Source organism: Silurus aristotelis (assembly GCF_946808225.1).
Source record: "Silurus aristotelis genome assembly, chromosome: 19".
Taxonomy (NCBI): domain Eukaryota; kingdom Metazoa; phylum Chordata; class Actinopteri; order Siluriformes; family Siluridae; genus Silurus; species Silurus aristotelis.
The window spans coordinates 18,199,798-18,215,407 of NC_139592.1; the positions used below are offsets into that span (position 1 = coordinate 18,199,798).

General features: G+C 36.8%; 2 protein-coding genes across 7 annotated transcripts in view; both read right to left on the bottom strand.

Moving 5' to 3' along the window:
• Positions 1-15,610, bottom strand: part of kcng1 (potassium voltage-gated channel, subfamily G, member 1) — a 106,468-nt gene that overhangs the window by 32,080 nt on the left and 58,778 nt on the right. The window lies entirely within an intron of this gene.
• Positions 1-15,610, bottom strand: part of src (v-src avian sarcoma (Schmidt-Ruppin A-2) viral oncogene homolog) — a 39,268-nt gene that overhangs the window by 3,107 nt on the left and 20,551 nt on the right. For 3 of the 6 annotated variants that reach the window (XM_083570534.1, XM_083570532.1, XM_083570537.1), the window contains 11 exons: positions 12,397-12,640; positions 10,174-10,273; positions 9,161-9,178; positions 7,166-7,264; positions 5,588-5,691; positions 3,872-4,021; positions 2,950-3,108; positions 2,059-2,238; positions 1,691-1,767; positions 636-789; positions 355-486 (listed from right to left, as the gene is read on the bottom strand). In XM_083570534.1, coding sequence (XP_083426660.1) covers positions 355-486; positions 636-789; positions 1,691-1,767; positions 2,059-2,238; positions 2,950-3,108; positions 3,872-4,021; positions 5,588-5,691; positions 7,166-7,264; positions 9,161-9,178; positions 10,174-10,273; positions 12,397-12,637 — 1,414 coding nt within the window. In that variant the 5' untranslated portion in view covers positions 12,638-12,640. Of the gene's footprint in view, positions 1-354; positions 487-635; positions 790-1,690; positions 1,768-2,058; positions 2,239-2,949; positions 3,109-3,871; positions 4,022-5,587; positions 5,692-7,165; positions 7,265-9,160; positions 9,179-10,173; positions 10,274-12,396; positions 12,646-15,610 lie in introns of all 6 variants that reach the window. The other 3 variants (XM_083570533.1, XM_083570535.1, XM_083570536.1) reach the window with 2 other exon arrangements.

The window sequence follows — 15,610 nt, forward strand, 5'->3', positions numbered from 1 at the left end:
TCAAATCTTGTGCCCCCGGTTTATACTGGAATTCAATTTGCCACATAAATAATTTGTTTAATAGCACGATAGACCAAAAAACTGTTGTTTTTATGGAGTTTTATGTAGAAATAATGAAATGTATTGAAACAAATATAATTACTGTATTTTTTAAAATGTTTTCAGTGTGCGGTTTTTCGGTTATCGCGGACGGTTTTGGAACGTAACCATCGGGATAAACGGGGGATTAATGTACATAAATGTCAAATCAAATTCGCTTTTATAAACCATTCAAAAGCATTATCTAATACAAACTCAGGTCCTTAGCCTAAACACTGCGCTCACTAATAAAATATAATCCATTCAGACGCGTACCTGGATATGGCACCCTGCCTTTAGTGGCCAGCTCAGTGAGTAAAACCCCAAATGACCAGACATCAGATTTGATTGTGAAGCGTCCATACAGAGCAGCTTCTGGCGCAGTCCACTTTATAGGAAATTTGGCACCTGTTCATAGATGAGGAAGATATATGGACATAAAATGAGCTGGTGTAAAATAAAGGGGGAGAAATAAGTTTGCAAGCAAATATATATACTGTGCACTCTGCATTATATAAAGAGAAAGAAAAACAGAGGTCTGTAGCTGTCTCACTCACCCTGCCTCGCAGTGTATTCGTTGTCCTCTATTAGGCGAGCAAGGCCAAAATCAGCCACTTTACACACCAGGTTCTCTCCCACCAGGATGTTGGCAGCCCTGAGGTCTCGGTGGACATAATTCATTCTCTCCACATACGCCATGCCAGAGGCGATCTGAGGACAGCAAAACAAGCAACAAATTCAACACACTGCTGTAGAACACACTGAAGAAATGATCATAGCAGAAATATATATATTTTTTTAAACAAAAAAGCTTGGTTATTTGCATAAATAGTTGCTGGATCAAAAAGGTTGGGCCATTTGCTGGTTAATATAAGATGTTACCAGGAAAAAAAAACATTTGTCCTCATCTTGATCTATTCCTAATATCATTTCTAGACCCCATTTATGTGTTGGCTAGTATTTGGGCCTGTTTTGCTGAAATGTCGATTCTCTCCTATTGCTTTAACCGAACAGACTGCAATTTTTCAAAATTTAGTCATATGCTTCGACTGGATGGTCAGATAGCGCACTAGTCAGACTCGCAACCCGCGTCTGTAGCAAACCGCACAAGCTCAAATGTATTTGTGTGGATTTAATATGAGTTTTTTTTTACTAGTTTAATATTAATGATTCTGCTAGGAAAGCTGTATGTGGTGAAGCTGTAGCTGCAGTGAAAGGAGACTCACTGCATGAGATACCGGTCTATGATGCAGCACTCTGTTATGACGTGGCATCATAATGATTGTATTAAGAGGTGTATTGATTCAGGTAGAACACCACTGGATGCCAAGATGTGATTTGCATGGCCTGCCACTGCTCAAAGCATTACTGGCATATTTATGAATGACTGATTTTATAGTGTTTTATTGTTACTAGGAAAGTCTTAATACCAATATTAAAATGGCCGGTGTTCAGACCAGTTAATTTATTGTTCTCTAATTGTATGTTTATTTATGTGTATTCATATTTCATATTCATTTATTCATATTTATATGTATTTATTTATACAAAGTTTATTTTGTTTGAATATATTAATTTGATTTGTTGTCTAGTTGGTTTGAGATTCCATCACCTGTGAGGCCATGTCTACAAGCTGAGGTAAGCGCAGCATCTTCCCCATTTCTCCTTTTAAGAAGTCCAGCAGACTACCTGTGTGCCACAAACCAAGAAATAGCAGAATTTATGCAACAAAATGAACATATATTATGTCTGTTTTGCGTATCTTTATATATTTGTGATACGTGTGGTTCATTTAGATGTGCACTTATATTGGAAAATATCTTTCTGCATTAGTTAAAGATAGAAAAAAATTAATCGAAAACAAAAAAATATATGTGAAAAGATAAGTAATTTCAGCTATATGCATGTTGTGTTATTAGTATTAATATTACCACCACCACATTATAATTGCTGTGGTGGGAAGCTGAGAAAGACCCTCACCTTGGCTCATATACTCAGTGACAATATAAATGGGTTCTTCAGATACCACAGCGTAGAGTTGCACCAGCTTCTCATGTCGTAGTTTCTTCATGACCTGAGCCTCCTGCAAAAAAGCTTCTGGAGACATGGTGCTCGGCTTCAGAGTCTTAATGGCCACTCGAGTTGTCCCGTTCCACGTCCCTAGCCAAACCAAATACGGACCAGACACACCAAATAATGAGCTAATCTATATTACAACAATAATAGTAATTTAGGTAAAGGTTGCTTTTAAACTCAAATTCTTTGGGGTTTCCCTATAGATACGCTATAAGGAAAAAGTATTGTATTTTTTCAGTCATACATGATTCTTGCTCAAGCTGTTACCACAAAGTCAGAGGCATGAATAGATGGCTTACATGGTTTGGCATGAAATATCTTGAATGGCCTGCTATAGAGCTCTGACCTCAACCATATCTAATGCCTGTGGAGTGAACAGGAATTCACAAATCTCCAGAAGTGCATTCCAAACTCTTTCCAATAAATGTACATTTACAGATTACATTTATTATTAGATTAGCTGATAAATATGATAAACAATATGCTTATACAAATAACATAAAAGTTCGCACAGAAATATTTAGAATATTGATTGTATTGGTATACTTTACATGTGCACTTCCAAAACAGAATTTATAAATGGTTATATTTAAGGCTAATTTCAATGATATACAATATTATTACTCAAGGTGTTACTAAGCCAATGTTAGTTATTTAGGGTAATATATCAGGGAAGCAGTAAAAAAAATTAATTTATGAGCTACTAAACAAAATGTCTTTTAGCATAAATAGTAAAGTAGTAAGAATTGGTGTAAAATATAAACCTGTGCGATTAAAAGCTATAGTTGTTCTTACCCATCCAGACCTCTCCAAAACAGCCCTGTCCCAGTTTTAATTCAAGGCGCAAAGAGTCACGGGGGATTTCCCAGGCATCTCGAGCCAAACCCTGAGTCTGTGGTGGTTTCAGCACGGGACACACATCGGTCAGGCAGTGGCACAAACCATCAGCATGTTCTGACATGGAAGAACAGATGGGAAAAAAAAATGACTGGGAGAAATGTCATTATTGATAATGTCATTGTTGTTAATTAAATTGAAATAAAAAACAATGCAGTCCTCACTGCAGCCAGAACAATGCATTTGCTAGAGATATTGAGTTTTGTATATTCTTTTTTATAGTTACTGATTGCAACTAGCATGTATAATATAAAAATAAGCATTACCATTATTTCTTTCTGTTCATACATAATGCAACCGAAATATGTAAAAAAAATTTACCTATTTAGACCAGTGAAAAAGCAGAAAATGTCACACAGTGAAAAGCAAAACCTTTATTGCTCTGCTATTGCTTAATTTCTGCATTGAAAAATAATCAGCAGATTATTGCTTTTAAAAATGTCCATGCTGATTTTGTGTAAGAAACGAATGTAATTCTGCATTGCACTGCATTTCATTTTCAAAAGTCATACTGGTAGTCATGCTGCAAGATACACGATTTCCAACAATAATTACAACACTGCCCAATCATATGCCCATTTCATAAATATGAAACTGCTAATTGCTTCACTGGTTCTTCATTCCATCTTAAATAAAAAAAAAAAAAATGCAGATTGTCATGACCTTCAGGTCACAGATCAAATGTCTTTTTTGAAATTTTGCATATACCGTACTATCTCTGTATTGCATTTGATGGTTTTAGTGCATTTTTCGGTGCCTTAACTTTATTATAGAAATTACTACTGTCATATTTTGAAAGTTATTGGAGACAGTGACTTACTTCGGTAGTGGCTGACAAGGTGCTGAAGGTTATTAAACTGTGTGCGAGAGGTAATGTAAAAACCGCCACTGTCCAGCTTCCTGATTTTGTAATGCTTCACATTCAGCCCTTTAACGTTGTCGTAGTCCAGGACAGACAGACAGTAGGCCCCTAGAGAGTTGGTTTGATAAAAGCAGAACAGTGCCTTAAATAGCAAATTACGAAACAGACTAAATCATCATGTATCTCTGCAAGAATTTCAATAGGGGGCAGTGTTCCAACAACAATGGAATTAATGCTTCTCCCAAAAGCACACGCGTTCTCTCATGGCTTCTCAGAGTTTAATAATATTCTGTCTCTTTCTATTTTTCTTTTCTTTCACTCTCTGTTTTCCCCCAATTACTAGTAACTTTAGTCACATGACCATACAGACCAAATCAAAATAAAATCACTCAGGATGTAATATATTACAGGCATTTGAATATACGTTACCTCATGCCATTCTCACTTAGTCCCTGTTATAACTAGTCCTGCTGGAGGCTTTTGCAGCTTTTCCATCCATTTCAGGACATTTTATTAGGTCTCGCTTTCCTTGTCAACCTACATGTTGCTTGATGGCTTGCCCTCAGGACCTGCCTGATCCATCCTGATGTTCCACTTCTGCTTGAAGCCTCCTTCACCACAGAATCACCTACCGCAGAATGCCCCATTTGGCTAGCCTAAAGTTTGCTGCAAGATTGCTGTGGATAGTTTCACTCTGAAAAGCTGTCTATGGATGTTCTTACATGCAAAATTGTGATCTAAATGCTGCACATGCACAGTTTATGCCTAAGACTTAGTGAACATTAGACAACTTTACAACTTGTTTAAAACTCTAATAATAAAAAAAAAACCCAGGGCCTCATGACTCTATAGGTCACAGCTGTAGATGGTTAATGATTCATAATTGTAATATCCAGTGTCACACAGAAAAGGATGGGTTCTCTTTTCGAGTGTGGTTCCTCTCACGGTTTTTTCCTCATAACATCTTTCATAGGCACTGTTGCATATGATTTGGTTGACAGAAATACTTTTAAAACCAATACTCAGATTTCTGTAGGAGCTTCATGATCATGTTCATTGTTGCTCAAAGAACTATGCATGTGAAATTAAATTAAATTTCTATACACCATATATACCAACCAGGGATAACTTTATGGTCATCGATCAGGGACAATATTATGACCCCCTGTTGGTCCTTCTTTTGCTGCCAAAACTGTTCTGACCCTTTTAACATTAACGGCATTGACCTCTTTAGCAATTTAAAGTAAGGGGACTAAATAAAAGATTGAAAGTTCAACAAACACATATGGGGTGACCATAGGTCATAGAGGGTAAATCAGCTGATTAATGCTGACAGCATGATGATAATCTGCGTTATGCTTCCAGTAAACACCCTGTTCTTGTTTCACCCAGAATAACCCCTACCTTCCTCCCACCTCTTCAAACGCAATCAATCAGAAAGCACAACTATGCACACCCACATACACCAACAAACTGACTGATCTTTAATAATGCCTGTTGGTGTACAGAGTAGAGGAAAAAACAGGAATGTTTTATGTCAATTCAAAAAGCTTTGTGCTCTTTGTGGTGTAAAGCTTTCGATATAAAAAAAAAAAAGCCTTACCAAGCAGTACTGGTATTTTTTTATATTTATACTGTAATTTTCAGAGGAAAAAAAAAAACATCTATACTCACCTTTGGTGGTCTCACTTTCTCGAACCAGGAAAGTTCCCCTTCTGTTCTCAAGACTCAACAGCAACCGTTCAGAGTCTCTACGAGTGATTTTTCCAAAGAACCACCTGCAATAATAGAGGGAATGACAGAAACAGTTTATACTGCAGCGCTGTTAAGCTCGGAAGGTTTGAAATTATTTTCTATAACAGCAAGACGCATAATAGTTCTTGCTGTAATAGGAACAAATATAGTATAATAAGTTTGTAAAGTAACATGGACATGATGCTAATTAAAAAGAAGGAATAAAAGAGAGGCAGGTGAGAAATTAGACATTCTGCAAGATTAAATACAAGTGATTGTATAAAAAACGGGCATGCTGAGATCACACCACCCTGTGGTGGTGGTAGTTTTTTTTCACACGAACAGCATTATTTTGTATGTTTCTGATCTCTTTAATAACTACTGTATGAACTAAGATAAGATGTTCTTTCAGGTCTGTCACATCCTAAGAAACTGAATTGTAAAAAGTATTCTATAACTATATTTAGAAATTTGTCAATGTACTGCATTTATTTTTACTTCCCTTTTGGTTTCCTTTGGAAAAAAAAAAAAAGGCTCAAGTACACTAGCTTCCTGTTTAAACATTTGTCTCAGTACAATATCTAAAGTAGCTAGATATTTCAGTAACTTGAAATAATGTACTTCACAAATGTTGGCATAGTAAAACATGATAGGGAGCAAGAAAATCATTAAAAAAAATTACACAAAAGTGCATGATAGATGATGAAGACACTCCTGTAACTCAAAATTAACTAAAAAACTTTTGAATAAAGTCTAAAAAACAGAATAAAAGTTCAGGAAAACATTTCTTCAAGTTCTTTTGAGCTCTCGAGGGATCATGTTTTTAGAGTGTTTTGGAGTACATGGATGTTTGGATACTCTCATCCCCCCACTCTCACAGGGTTCACTCAAGTTTGTTGACAGTGGTTTGACATTACGTCTTCCGTTAAACTGCACAATCTCCTTACTGTTATGTAACAATAAAGACAACTAATAATGTATGTTTGTCCCTCTCACTCTTTTGAACATTTCAAAGATCCAGGATATTTCTTTGGAAGGTTAAACTCAAGAACCATGAAGAAGGATTTGGACTGTAATTAATATAAACAGTCTGCTGCTACAATGGCTTCGGACTACAGCTGCCATGAACATTTTTTGTAATCAAATGTCCAGTGAGCAGTTGATAATCTCAGGAACTATAATGAATGGATATTCTGTGATACTCAGATGAAGATGGGTTTGTTTTTGAGTCTTCTGAAGGTTTTTCCTTTTACAGTCTCAGGGAGAGTTTCCTTACCATTGTAGCCACTGGCTTATTCATTGGGGATATCACCAATATAAGGGATAAAGTTATAGTGACTGACTTATACATTTAAAAGTTGGATACGCAATCTGTTTACTTCTGTAAAGATGCGAATTTAAATAAATAAAAAAAACAAAAATGAAATTGAATTGTAAAGTAGAAAAAGCACAGTAATTAGGCAGAAAACATACAAAGCAGAATTAAGGGAGCACTAAAAGGGGTAAAAAATAAATTACTCTTCAGCCTGAATGGAGTCAGAAGGAGCGACGTAGTTGCTGGGGATGTAGCCACGTTGTCCTGTGGTAAGTGAACAGGCTAGCCACCAATCTCCTTCCCTGAAAGACACATGCACATCGGTGTCACTTCTCAGAATATTTTGCGGGCGTTCTCATAAATCCAAATTCATAATACCAGACTGATAAAAAAAAACATTATTTGAAAAAATAAGCTAATCAAATGTCAGTGCAGTCTAAAAACTGTTGGAACGCACTCATTAGTACTTATGTTAAGGTGTTGATTGATGTTTTATGACAGCAGCTCTGAAAATTTCTCCGTTTTATATTACTCATTCTAATATTACTCATTCTAATATTATCAATTGCTGATTAACTTTTATGGCAGAAGCTCTACATTAACTGATTAAAAGCATGTGAAATGTTCATATGGTCAGGTTTTATATGAAGAGGCGCTTATTTAGTAGTTTTGCAAGAGCACTTTGCAACTGTAGGGATATCTTTGGTTTCTAGGGAACATGACAAGCAAAACAAACAAAAACAAAAAGCCTAGCAAAAGAATGTGAGTGTATCCATTTTAAACCCAGTGATAACAGGAGTGAACATGTTTCATATATGTTTCCTGACATAATTACAATAAATAAATAAATAAATAAATAAATACAAATGTATAGACAGTGAATTGCTCTGTACTATGCCATACATGCCTAACAAGATTTAATGAGATACAGTGAAACTGAACAGACTACAATAATGAGAGTAATGGATTTTTATACAAATATTGACTTGACATACCAGTCATTCTCACTGATCTTAAAACCATCTTAATAGATCTAAATATGGTGTGAAGTAGCCTATGAATTTGGTTGGGATTCTTACTCATATACTTTAATGTCCCCCTCACCTTCATTTTAGTCTCTGCTGTCATTTAAGCTGTGAATTATTAACATCCTTATTGAATTTAGAGAAAAAGGGGTTGCTGATTTAGCCTCAGCCTCCTCTGGTTACAGCAATAATGCAGGCATTTTCACATTGCAGAAAACTGCTGACTCAACACACAACCTCCCAAAGCCCATGAGCAACCTCCTACATTCTTAAAACTGATTGCAAAAGCAAAAGCAAAAAAAAAGCCCATTACAGCTTGATTGATGACAAAAACCACATCAATGTGATTTGGTCACAATGTGCAAATGTCATGAGGTGTTCAGGTTATAGGACCTTTTCTTTACAGTAGTGTAAAAACATGACAATGGTGAAAATGGTGGGATATAAATGTATTGAATGCCACTTGGTTGGAAATAGCAGAGCAGAACAGTGAATGAAGAAATTAGGAATAAGGAAAGCCTGCACACTGAAGTTCTCAATTTAATAGGGAAAAGTAAGATGGCAGCTCCTGGTAAAAACTCTGCAGACACAATCCTATATATATGGAGGTCTGGGAAATACCGTTCAGTTTTGAAGTCTGGCTGAAAGCAAACATGAAAAGGTGGAAAACTGCATTTGAAGACTATTTCAATAGCAGTGTAGAAACATCAAAGACATTTAAGACAGCTAGTCTTTGATTACAATCTAAGCCGGTTAGACTTATGTCCATTTTGTAACGATCAAATCATGACAGTCACAGTGTGAGGAAATTACACTCCGCTAAAAAGCTTTTGGACAGGTTTAAACAGACTGACTGTTGATACCAACATATTTGCTTATATAGACCCTCATGTACACCGCCTTCACAGAAGCGTTCCTTCTGCTTCAACATGAAAAACTAAACAAAGTATTTTGAAATATATTTTGCTTTTTAATAACCGTCAAGTTTTTTATAGCGTATGCCTCGTATTCTCCAGAATCCGCCCCACTTTTTCTTCCCCATCCCAGTGACACGCAATCTTTTTTCTCCGGAAATGAAAAACTGCTTTCGACAAACAAATGAGCATGAAAAGATGATGTCAAAGACACGCGCATTGAGCAAGAGAGAAAAAAGAGCAAGCAGGGTTTACCTACCTGCAGTTCAGCTTTCTCCTGTTTTAAAGAGAGTCCGGATATAAAAGGAGATATAGGAGAGGAAGTGTGAAATAGATTTAGGATTAAGACAAAACAGACAGAACAAGAATTAGAGCAAAGTCACAGAGCTGAAAGACTGAAGAGCTTAAAAAATGGAACTCACAGCTGACCAGGTCAATAAAAAAAAACACACACACACACACACACACACACACACACACACACACACACACACACACACACACACACACACACACACACACACCCTATTTAAAGCATGTGTCGTTATCAAAGCTTGTTGAAGTGCAAAGTAAAAAAAACCTAACAAACATAAAAATAACCAATATAGTGGCACGTGCACAAAAGATAATCAGTAACAGTACAATGGATATGCTATTAAAATATCTGGGACACTGTGTGTATTTGTGTACATGCGTGTGTGTGTGTGGGGGGGGGGTGTTTAGCATTATGTTCTGCTCATTGTTCACATTTTTGGCTTCACCCTTCTGTTGAAAAAGCCATTTTTAATAATTACATTGAACTGTAATACTACCACAAATATTTGTTTCAGGTCCTCGGCTCAATCAGAATTAACAAATCAGCGTTCATGTTTTTAACTGAAATTTGAGTGATTATGGTCATTGTCCCATTGTCTTGCTTTCTTTTTGTAACCCACTAAAAGATCATAACACTATTTATAATAACTGTTTCTATTAAATTTGTAACAAGGGATTTTGATTTGATTGCTTTCTTTCGAAAACCCAAAAAAGGAGTGTAGTGAAAGGAAAAAAACGGCAGTGAAAAAAGTAAACAAAACCAAAAACACCATCTTCAGCACATCTCTCGCCTTTAAAGGGGGACCTTGTTCCTATCGTTACCGGACATTGAAGGAGGGGGTTGAAGGGGGGAAGGTTGTACAGTCCTTGTGTTAGCATGTGGACTTGACTAAGGGAGTATGACATGATGCGTTATGATGACTATATACAGTACAGTGTGTTTATGTGCTCTCTTACGTGTTGTTGACTATCTGAAGCCGTTCTCCTTTCCCGAATGACAGATCAGAGGCAGTGCGTGATTCATAGTCATACAATGCCACAAATGTAGTCACGCCTCCTACAAACAAACAAAAAAATGCAGCAATTTACAATCAGGGTGGATTTCATTAACTTATTAAGATAACACATTTTATAGGGGTGGAGGAAAACATTCAGAAACTAGACCAGGATACAAGTGAAATCACCAATGCTCTCATCAAGTCTTACGGTACGGACAAACATCGCACTTGATTGAGGGCTATAGGCCAAAATTAAATGCTGCTTTATACGAAACTGTTTATTATTAAAATGAAAGCTGCCATGGTTTGCCTCATTTATGATTTCATAATATTTAAGAAAAAACTAAAACAAAATATAGAATAATAATTTTAACCTCTTTATCATGTGATGGACACTCACACTTTATGTACATTACTAATCTGTCATATACTCCTTAAATTGTGTTCTTATTGAATCTGTATTGTCTGTATAGTCTTGTATTGTCTAAGCAAAATGTATAGTGTTAATTATATCTGTACTTTTGAGTCACCAACAGCTGGAACCAAATATCTTGTGTAAGTCAACACACTTGGCCAACCTGATTCTGACTCTAATAGAAAGCATGACCTGTAATCTGCTTAACTAATGCCACTTAATTAAGGCTTCTAGTTAAATACTTATACTACGATGAAAAACACACCACAATCTAATTTATAATACAATAGATGCCTAATACAGATATCAATTATATAAATAAATACAAGAGTCCTGATTATTCTAAATTAGCCTGAATCAAACTCACTGCTCTATACTAAATTTCAATTTACACATTTTGCAAATTTGAAATGAAGATGTCAGCCAGTTTCCCTCTTTTCCCCCTTGTCTTATATCAATGGACCAAATCAAAGGTCACCACAGGCCATCTCTGGCCCCAGGCCCTAGTTTGGGCATCTTTGATCTAAATAAAAGATGACTATGCTATGTTAGCATTAGAATTAAGGTTTGTGCTGTATTATAATTTTTTGTTTGTTTGTTTTAGTCGAAGTTTCAACATCTCTTTATATTCACGATTGCTTTGCATCAATTCAAGCTAATTAACATGCCTAATGAAAACAGTTTCTACCAACAGCCGGTCCATGTCCTACGTTTTGTGTGGGTAATGCAGCAGATGGTCAGATTTGGGAAAGTGTAATGCAACTTTCTTGTCTCGGGGTCCTGGCCTAGCTATGTTCCACCTGCTGTAGGTAGTTTTAGCTTCCGATTATAAAAAACATTATGTGTTAAATGGTTCTACGAAACAGTTTTAGGATGGAAATGTCAATCTTAAAAATTCCCAATGTCAGTCCAATAAGAAAAGCAAACAAACGCTTTACAGCCATTCCCAACAGACCATCTAAATGTCTCGTAATAGGTCACATCGAAGAGGCATCAATCTGAAGACATTTTAATCACCAAAGCCGTGTTCACACACACACACACACAGCAACTTACAGTGAAAATGTGACCAGAGACGATTCATTTTGAAATGATTACTTCTGGTAACATGAGCCACAGTGACTGTAGATGACTAGATGTGGGTCTGTTCAGCGACACGACAAAGGTAAAAAATGTTTATGCAAATATAGAGCGCCATGGTGCAGTGATTACCAATGGCGATCAAGAAAGCAGACTGTGTGTGAGCCAACAACCAATGGGATTGGAGAGAGTGAAGGGCATGTCAAGAATACGGATGTGATCCGTCTTCTGATTTGTGGAATGTTACCTGAGTCACCCACTGATAAATGTAAGATTGTCGACTGTCGACTTCTCAGCACAATGACTGGGAATTTGCAATGATAAAATCACTGCATTCGTGAGCATAACTTATACCCATCTCTAGTGAACTGTTTTTAACATATTACACAAGTAGGTTCATTCGCCTTCCCTGCTACCTTACTGTTATCTCATATGCCTTATCCCACTTAAAATAAATATATATTTAAATTTATTTCAATCACTTATAATCCAGATCTGGACGAATAAATAAAATAAAAATACAAAACACCCCGAACAGATTTTCAATGTAAAGCTTCTCTGAGGAACCTTTTCTTATCTAGAATGCACTTCGATCTACATCTAAATTTTTTTGATATCCCTATCAGCGAAAGAGTGTGTTCATGGTATGTGCTAAAGCAGCCATTGTTATTATTGTTATTTTTGTACCTGCTGTTAATGTGAGGCTGTTCACTCCTCCAAACAAGGGCAGATCCGAATTATTGGTTAGATTTTGGGCGCCATGCCGTGAGCTATCCAATGCAGGGTTCCGGTTGGGTGTTAAGTTTTGCTGGCACAAGCTGAGGTGATGTCCGACAGTGCTGCCACCCCCACTGTTCATGCTAACGTTACCATCCAAACTCCGGGAGTGCTGGCCAAGCTCTCTGGGTTTGCTCTTGTTTCCCCCCATGTCCTAAGAGAAAGAATACACACATATACAAACTTGTGCATACGATACAGCATGTCAAAATTATTGTTTAATAAGCATTTTTTTTTTTAAATCAATTAATCAACCAATCAATCAATAAATGAAAACAAAATTAAAAAAAATATATGGTGTGGTTAATTTTTTTTAAGTTAAAATTGGTAAAAGGGAAAAGAATGTGCTGAGGAAACAATGATTTGGGTGTGTGTACACGTTAGAAATTGTGGGTGATGTACAACACACTCTAGACTGAGCTCTGCCATACTGTACAAGTGAACAGCTGCTTCTCTTTACACACCACTGCCAGCTGTTGCAATCAGATCTTCATGCTATGACATTTCTTCAGAGCCATTTTACACACCACATACCCACACATTCTCATTCTAAATACCTGTTCCACATTCTACACACACACACACACACACACACACACACACACACACACACACACACACACACACACACACACACACACACACACACTTATTCTTTGTGCAAACACCCATATCCTCCCACACCACCATCAACCCACCCACCACACACACACACACACACACACACACACAGACAGACAATATTCTCATGTCTCTTCACTCTGGCAGTCTGATCAAGTCTCTGCTTGCTAGTGCTACTTGTTAATTCTCAGAGCTGAAAGTTCTTCAGAAACACAATAAAGGGTATATCTATTATTTTCTACAAAAGACCATGCTAAATTTAAATATAACGAAAAGTAGCTATTTAAATATACAACAATATACATTTAAAATACATTTCTGAAAAAAACTAAAACATAAAACAGAAGTCACTACATAGCCAAACGTTTGTCAAAAAAAAACTGGCTATCACCCATATGGGCTTTCCCCAAACTGCTGCCAAACAGCCAAAAGCAGACAAAAGTGTCACACAGAATTTGTTTGTATGCTGATTGCTTATACTGGCATCCCAAAATTACAATGCAGCTATGCACGAAACAAGGTTTGCCACAGTTGGTGTGGAAGAATTGGTTTGCACCAAGCCCTAACCTCAACCCCACCAAATACGCTTGGAATTACATGGAGGATCTTCTCTGTGGTCAACCTCATTAATGCTTTTGTGAATAAATAAGACATCCCACATCCATGTTTAAAAAATCTATTGGAAAGCCTTTCCATAAGTGTGGATACTGTTAAAGCAGCCAAGGAAATCAGTTCTGGAATGGGCTCTTCAATAAGCACCTATGGGTAAGATGGTCCATTACCTTGAGAATTCGAAGCTATACAGGAATGTGTTTCTAGTTTTGAATAGTTCAAAACAGTTTTTATAAGAAAATCTTTTTGCATGCGTGTGTTTTTGCCAACGGTTGTAAATAGTTACCCTATAGTTTGTTAGACGCAATTTAATTTCTGACTGACTGAAGCTGATCGATTATCAAGACTGTCCTAGCTAGCAGAGTGCATGATAAAAAAAATTCAGAGAACCCAGCCAATGCAAACAAGGTATGTACAAGTTTTGGTTACTGAAATATGTTTGTGGAGCAGAAGGTGATTAATCATCTAAACAGCTTTGTGCCAGAAAAGCATTGTTTATTTTATGAAGCTTGTTAATTATAAGCCTGGAAGAAAAAAAAAAAAAAAACGAAGAATATGAAGAGTTGCTAAAATATGATGCTACAATAGCAGACTTTAACAATCAACGATCATCTACTCCCAGTGATGTAAAAGGCAGGTGTTTGTATGTACATTTATAGCATGCATTTATTTGGCAGAGGTACTTATCTAGAGAGAGTAAAAACATTGGCTTGTACTAATCATAAAAAAAAAATCTATCTTTATGTATTTAAAACTTAGGTTTAGATTTTTTTGGCTCCTCTTGTGAGTGCTAAGTGAAAATGCGAGTTCATATGAAGACAGCCAGTGACTTAGCAGTCAGGACTGCCAATAGAAGTAAAAAAAAACAAATGCATGTCTTCCTTGGCATGGTGGGTCCAGTTGAGCTGGACTAGTGGCTTGGAAAGAACAGGGTGCTGAGCAGAATTTGATAAGAGCCTTCGGGTAGGTGGGGGCTGATATATTTTTGAGCTTTATGAGCAAGGATCAGTGTTTTAATGGGGTACTTTGGGAGAATAAAAAGTGGCATTCTGGATCAGTTACTGGGGTTGGATGGTACACTACAGAGTAAAATCGAAGCTAGGAGTAAGTTGCATTACTCCAATCTAGATGAGAAAAGACTAAACAAGTACCTAGACCAAATCCTCTAGATGGTATAAATGAGAAACTTACATGACTAAATGTAGCAATATGAGAAGAGGATGATGGACTGGGCATTGTTAAATGGCTTTAACAGAGTTCTCCAAGGAGATCACAAGATCTTGATGTGAGAAGGTATCTACAGGGATTTACAGCAGCTCGGTTTTTGTGGGATTTAGTTACAGTTGATGAGCTGTCTCCATGACGACATGTCTGCAAGCTACAAGCTGAGATCCGTGAACAAACATGAGTGTCTGAGGGAGAAAAGGAGAGCAGGGTTTGTGTGTCATCAACATAGCAGTGGTGTAAAAAAAACGCTGCATAGAAGGAAAATTTAAAAGACCGGGCACTGGGAACTGTGGTTCACCATTGGAGAGATGGCATGCTGCTGATGTATATCCCATGTATATTGATATGACTAGTGCTTCTTGTAGCAAGCAAGCCACTTAGGACAGTTAATTTCCTGGCTCGAAAGGATCAATAATAGTTTGCCTGGTCTAGCAGAATTTGTAAAAAGAACGACAACTGATTATAAAACTTCTTCAAAAGAGAAAGAAAAGAGAGATCTAATACCAGCTGGTACTTGCACATGTTCAAGTTTTTTGGGCTTTTTAAATAAGTCGGTGACCAGAAGCTCATCTGGAATCATTTGCAGTAGAAGCAATGAAAGTAAGATGTTAACAGATATTCTGGAAAATTGGGCATGGGATGGAATTGTAGGAGGAGATAATTC